This window comes from Cydia splendana, chromosome 4, assembly GCF_910591565.1.
Source record: "Cydia splendana chromosome 4, ilCydSple1.2, whole genome shotgun sequence".
Lineage (NCBI taxonomy): Eukaryota > Metazoa > Arthropoda > Insecta > Lepidoptera > Tortricidae > Cydia > Cydia splendana.
In genome coordinates, this window is record NC_085963.1 from 304951 (window position 1) to 311607 (window position 6657).

General features: G+C 36.4%; 3 protein-coding genes across 3 annotated transcripts in view; 1 reads left to right on the forward strand and 2 right to left on the reverse strand.

Moving 5' to 3' along the window:
- Positions 1 to 2848, reverse strand: part of LOC134789643 (transportin-1) — a 32750-nt gene extending 29902 nt beyond the window's left edge. Inside the window, exons 1-4 of the mRNA XM_063760234.1 lie at positions 2649 to 2848; positions 2057 to 2389; positions 1461 to 1676; positions 799 to 921 (exon numbers count right to left, since the gene is read on the reverse strand). Coding sequence (XP_063616304.1) covers positions 799 to 921; positions 1461 to 1676; positions 2057 to 2389; positions 2649 to 2753 — 777 coding nt within the window. The 5' untranslated portion in view covers positions 2754 to 2848. The remainder of the gene's footprint in view (positions 1 to 798; positions 922 to 1460; positions 1677 to 2056; positions 2390 to 2648) is intronic.
- A 439-nt stretch (positions 2849 to 3287) lies between these two features.
- On the forward strand, positions 3288 to 5115 carry LOC134789621 (probable dimethyladenosine transferase). The gene is made up of 5 exons (XM_063760196.1): positions 3288 to 3417; positions 3536 to 3722; positions 3811 to 4114; positions 4320 to 4541; positions 4963 to 5115. The coding sequence occupies exons 1-5, from the start codon at positions 3360 to 3362 to the stop codon at positions 5110 to 5112; spliced, it is 921 nt and encodes a 306-aa protein (XP_063616266.1). The 5' UTR covers positions 3288 to 3359; the 3' UTR covers positions 5113 to 5115.
- Positions 5116 to 5412: 297 nt separating this feature from the next.
- Positions 5413 to 6240, reverse strand: LOC134789622 (uncharacterized). The gene is made up of 3 exons (XM_063760197.1): positions 5899 to 6240; positions 5722 to 5823; positions 5413 to 5638 (listed from the first exon to the last, which is right to left on the reverse strand). Exons 1-3 carry the CDS (start codon positions 6139 to 6141, stop codon positions 5498 to 5500), a joined length of 486 nt encoding a protein of 161 aa, XP_063616267.1. The 5' UTR covers positions 6142 to 6240; the 3' UTR covers positions 5413 to 5497.
- Between the last annotated feature and the right edge of the window lie 417 nt (positions 6241 to 6657).

The following is a 6657-nucleotide window of genomic DNA, read 5'->3' on the forward strand; positions in this document are numbered from 1 at the left end:
ACGCTCCGCGATTGTTGGGATTGTTTAGGGTCCTAGCTAAATTGGTTGTTCAATCCTTACGCTATTGAATTTCTAATTTAAGCCCTTGCTACACGGTCGCCGACAAACCCCCAGACCGCGCGGCCTTGGTCCGTCCCGGACCATGTAGACAGTTGTTTCCAACAAAATTTGACCAAAACTGACCAAGGACAGACCAAGGTCAGACGGTTAGAAGGCTTGTCGGCGACCGTGTAGCAAGGGCTTTAGAATAGAATAGAATAGAAAAATATTTATTCAGGCAACACATCATTCCATTACAAAATGCATAACAAAAAATTAAATTAAATGTGAAACAAGAAGTATACAAAAGACAAAGAGACATATTAAAGATAAAGATGTGAGGCTGAAATGGTCTCCACTCAGTAATGCATTCAGCAAGAACCTTAAATGACATAACAATCCCGTGTGGTGACGGTGGTATATTAGAAATTTATGTGTTAATCACTCAATCAGACAAAAAAAAAAGTGATTTGGATGAAATTTTATAACCTCGGGGCATTTGTTAGTCAAAGCAATCAAGCCTATCAAGGAAACTGTTACATTCTTCCATTATACAATCTCTGAATATGCCTTAACTATGTATTGACACTATTGACTCATCTTTGATATGGAAACAATACACTCATTATTCCTTTTTGGATTACGTCTGTGATTGGTTACAAGTCCAGGTCATTGCTCAATGCTATTTAGGCTTTGGTGCATCATGTGATGTCGGTTAGACGAGGTCCTGTATAACGCCTAAGTTTTAAAAGTCCTCACCTCAATAATATTGGGCAGGTGCGGCACCAGCCTGTCCAGCCGCACCTCCAGCAGCAACACCAGCGCGTGGCACACATTCTTCCTCACGTCCGGGTCCTCGTCTGCTGCTAAATGGAATAGGTTCTAAAACAATAAGCGTTTTATGTTAGCAGGAAAGCCAGGAAAGTAGGAATACAATAAATAGAAAATGATTAGTGGTTTCATTCACTCAGTGTAAAAATACAACTACGGTTTTATTTGTGCTAATAGTATAATGACTTTTTATTTATAAATGTATAAATAAATAATAATAAGTAATAAATAAATATTATAGGACAATTTTACACAGATCAACCTAGTCCCACAGTAAGCTCAATAAGGCTTGTGGTGTGGGTAGATGACGATATATATAATATAATATACACAACACATATATATATATATAAATAATTATATACATAAAAAACATCCATAACTCGGGAACAAATATTTGTGATGAACACACAAATATATGTCCTTACCAGGATTCGAACCATATCATATTGTATATTGAGGATTTTATCTAATCTTCAGATTTACTGTGACATCGGTTCAAAGGTAATTTAATTATAGCAAACAAAATGCTGCACCAAAGGTAAATATACCCATTTTTTGGGTATGCATGTAGAAATGTCCGCACTAACCTCAATAAATGAGTCTATATGAGCCATGAGAGCCTGCGTCCTGCCCATGATGAAGTAGTTGACGCAGGCAATGGCATGACACCGGATCTTGGGCGACGAATGCCTGAAGAACTGTAGGAACTTGGGGATCAGCACATTCAGTGGCCTGTTCAGTGCATCGCTGTCCAGGAGTTCTGCTGTGTCTTCACATATTTTTTGTAGCGCTCCAAATGCTCCCTAAAGAAAACAAGAAAATAATTAAAATCCTAGGTACCAGCCTGTGTTTATTTCTCAATTTAGAACATCTTTCTTCTTTGGAAGTTATATAAAACGATAGCATCTGGCATTTAGGTAAAAAAAATCGATTGACACCTCTGTCAAAATGGGTACAGCAGTTTTGAAGCTACATTGGAACATAACACAAACATGCATCAATAAACTGCTATTCCACAATTATTCTCATAGTTGGATAAGACAGAGAAATTGCATGTGTACTGCTGGTTAGAGAAACCTGACCCTCTTTAACATACAAGTTTAATTACATAGGAATCAGATATCTCTTCAATTATCTACATATTAGCAGATCTAAGTGATTACAACTTAAGTACACTTCTTACCTCACAGACATTGTAATCCTGTGAATCAAGCATGTTACAGAGTGCTGGCAAGAGTTCCGGCCATGAGGTGAGTTCACCCTTGCTCGCGATGGTGGTGATGATGATACCCACGGTCGCACGGATCAGGGGAGACGGGTCCCCCACTGCTGACAAGCATTCTCGTTTGATAAACTCCGCTACTTCAGGGAAAAAGTTGTTGTAATGGGCCTTCACATTGTTTTTCAAAATCAAACCACTCAGGGACCTCGTGGGCTCCTCTTCGGTAACTAATTTAGTTAATACGAATATTAGGTAGTTGTTGAAGTCGGGATACTTATTCAATTCTTCCAATTTCTGAGATGATAAGGGTCAAGAAAATTATTGTACAAATCGAATGCTGTCAATGACTGTCATGTCGGAAAAATCGATTTATGTTGAAGCGTTGAGACGCCTACGACATAATTGCTCACTAAGTTACAAAACATTTAAATAATACTTATGTTATTAGCGGAAAATTCCTGGAAAACATGATAAATAAAGTATAAAGCGGTTACAGATACAAAAAATACGCACGCCGTTGAGAGCATCGACATGGTACTAGTGAAAAGGATACTTGTTGAACAGCTCTTTGTGTAGCTGTGTCGGGTGATTGTGACTCCTTGAGAAGTGTTAATATTTGCCTTAATCCTTCTTGTTCGGGTTTCCACTCCATTTTCATAATAATTCCACAATTCGGTTTTATTTCACTCGGTCCCGTAAAGATCAACCATGCCAAAAATTTGACGACTTGCCAGATATAAAAATTGATTATCGATTTTGTTTGTGACGACGCAAAAACTTTTTTTATTTATAATGAAAGATAAAATAATCTTTTAATTCAAATTTTTTATGAAAGCTTATCACATACAAAAATTGACGAGAAATCACTGTATTTCTCTTTTATCTACTAAATTATTAGGATAACATTTCGAGAAAACACGTTTCGTGCAAGTTTCTTTTTGTTAAAAAAAGTAAATACTTGTTCCAGTTTACGCAATTTCATAATATATAGGTCAAGGCCATAGAACTCACCACAACCCGATTATGTTTTATACTATCAATATAAATAATATTTATAGGAAAAAAATAATATTTACATAGTATTCTTGAATAAATATCTTTTCAGAGAATAAAATGCAAAATAATATGTAAATGCAAATTAAGATAACGTGAAATGGAATTAAAATTTGACAACCCGATTTTGACAGTGACAGCTGACAGAAATTTATTTCCCTTTTCTGCCTTTTCGATTGCTATTCACGTGGGAAAGCAATCAAACACAAAAATGCCTAAAATTAAAGCAGAAAAGAAAACAAGGGTTCATAATGAAATCGCTAAACAAGGTAAGCAATCCCTGAAATTCCATACACTTCTAAATCGGGTCATCTTTTAGGTTACAATTGGGCTGATCTGTTTATAAATAGTTCCTTATGAAAACTAATTATAATTAAAAATTTGCAGGCATCCAGTTCAACAAAGACTTCGGTCAGCATATCCTTAAGAACCCGCTAATAATAACGTCAATGTTAGATAAATCCGGCTTGCGACCAACAGATGTAGCACTTGAAATTGGTCCTGGTACTGGTAACATGACAGTAAAACTACTGGACAGAGTCAAAAAAGTTATAGCCTGCGAAATAGATACCAGGTAAATTTAATAACGTCAAACAGCAATCATAACAATTTCTAACAATCATAAAAATAGTAATTACTAGGTATTTTCTTTTTTTTTCCAGACTTGTAGCTGAATTACAAAAGCGTGTCCAAGGCACGCCTTACCAAGCCAAACTCCAAATCCTTGTAGGAGATGTGCTTAAGACAGAGCTGCCATTCTTTGACATATGTGTAGCCAATATCCCGTACCAGATCAGTTCTCCGCTGGTGTTTAAGCTGCTGCTGCACCGGCCGTTCTTCCGGTGTGCAGTGCTCATGTTTCAGCAGGAGTTTGCACAGAGACTGGTGGCCAAGCCTGGGGACAAAATGTACTGCAGACTATCTATAAACACACAGCTGTTGGCCCGAGTTGACATGCTAATGAAGGTATGGATGGGTAAATAGATACATTTAACTAGTGTTATGGAAAGCTTAATAAGGCACGGAAGGCTTAACATTATACTCATCAAAAAATTTAGAATCTTCAACACCCTGAGCAAAAAAGCATCATTGTTGTTTACCTTGGCAACTATGAAGAAATGTGTCTCTCTCTTAATATATTTGTAATTCAATACACCTTCTCTTATTACAGGTTGGCAAAAACAACTTCAGACCTCCTCCCAAGGTGGAGTCTAGTGTTGTCCGGATAGAGCCGCGCAACCCGCCTCCTCCCATCAACTTTGTGGAGTGGGACGGCCTGACAAGGATAGCATTTGTCAGGAAAAACAAAACACTGTCAGCTGCCTTCAAACATGCCACCACCATGGCTGTGTTGGATAAGAACTTCAGGGTACACTGCTCTTTGCACAATAAGGTATGTTTTTACAGATAATTTATTTATTTGACTATTCTGTTGTAAACTTGTTCAACATGCCAAACTTTGCCTGGCTTGAAAATACAAAAAATTTGAAAATACAGCTGTTTCTAATATTGAGAGAAATGTGACCATTATTATAAGTTAACATAGACAGCTGTGAGCTGTGTTAACCAGGAAATATTATTTTTTTGCCAGACAATGTTAAATTGCCTATCATAGGTAATGTTGATAAAGAATTTAAATTCTTAATCTAAGAATTTCTGATTTTCACATTCTAATGATATTTTATTGATTTATATTTATTACTTTTTTGTCTACAATTGTGCACTTAGGATATTATAATTGCAATATCTAAGTATTTTGTACAATTTGTGTACCTAACTTATAAATAATTTAACCATTATTACTCTCTCAACAGGAAATCCCAGAGGACTTTGACATAAAACAGAAGGTTCAAGAGATCCTCACAAATGCTGAAGCTGACCAGATGCGGGCGCGGACCATGGACATTGACGACTTCATGAAGCTGCTACATGCCTTCAACTCAGAGGGAATACATTTTGCTTGAAAACTTGCTTTTTATTTAAATCTTTTTTAATTGGGTGAAATGCTGTATAGATGGTAAACATTTTAATATTGGCTGTCTGAAAGTGTATACCTAATTTTAGGACAGTTAATTTACTCAGAGGAGTACATAATTTTATCACAAAATGTTTAACAGAATATCTTTCAAAAAATAGTTACTTAATTGTCTCTATCCTGCTACCAATTACAAGTATTGAACACATATTGAATGGTTTGCAGGCCTATCAATGTTGCCTGAGCAATAAAAGGATTGACTGAAATGTGAGAAATTAAAACATTGGTATACTTTAACTACAGTTTAATTAAAGATATATTAAATTAACTTGCACCATTCACTGGCAACTGTACCATTATTTTCTAATCCCAATTTAAATAGTGGCATTTTTGAAGCCCCTGTCAGCATAGTCTGCCGGCACCTTTTTCTCAGATTTGAATGGGAAGCCAGGCTGCCCTGGCAGGACCATGGGCTTGGTCTTCAGCACTCTCCAGCCACCCTTCTTAGTCCAGTCCTAAAGTTAAAAGTTATAAATTACTTTTTGTAAATTATTATCGAATTTTGGTAATGATGAATTCCAACCTAAGTAAAACTTACATTTCCATTGTATTTGAAGTAATAGTGAGTGGCAAACACTCCCAGAGTAATAAGTCCCAGTTTTCCTGTAATGTATCTGTACACCGCCGCTCGGTCAGCGCCCTGGAAGCGAAAGAAAGTGGTTTCAGATTCTGTTGTCATGAATACCCATAGGTTATTGTTGTTATGTAATCTTACCAGAACTCCGCTCAGGCCGCTAAAGAGTTTATCTAAGGGTGCGCGGTAGAACCTGCGAATGGGATTGGTGCGTTCCTTCCAGTATTCCTCGACATGCACGGGCTCGTTAGATGCCAAAACCTGATCTTTAAGCCACTGTTTACGCCAAGCTCTTTCGGCATCAGTCATCCCTAGACATCTTTCTCGCTCTGAAACCGCACGGCCAGCTATGGACATAGGTTTCACACCTGCCGTTTGTGACATCTTTATAAATTTTTGAAGCCAATATCTTTATACGAGAATCTGATAAATAACCAAGAAAATATCCAGAAAAAGGCTGACAGTTCATTGACGTTTCGGAATCTATTCAGAAACTAAATAAGTTACTAATGGTAGCGTTAATATTCAGCATAAAAGTATTATATGAATATACTTAAGACGCAAACACTTAATTTTAATATTTTTGTTATAATAATATCAAATGATTTTATTTAAAAGGAACACACCAGATATTCCAATATAATACATCAGACAAAGTAAAATTCAATAACTACTTTTAGGTGTATTGTGGTATTTGAGCGTTTCTTTGTTGTAAAGCAGCCCATGCATGATCAAGCATTCATTTATCTGACATTTCCTATGGTATGACAATGAATAGCACGTTTTAATTCGAGTCTATTATCACGACCGCGCGCTTCGTTGTACGAAAGATTTCTAAAGACTTAAACTTGAACATAAAGTTTATTTAAACCCTAAAAAATGATTTCAATAAGTGAGTGT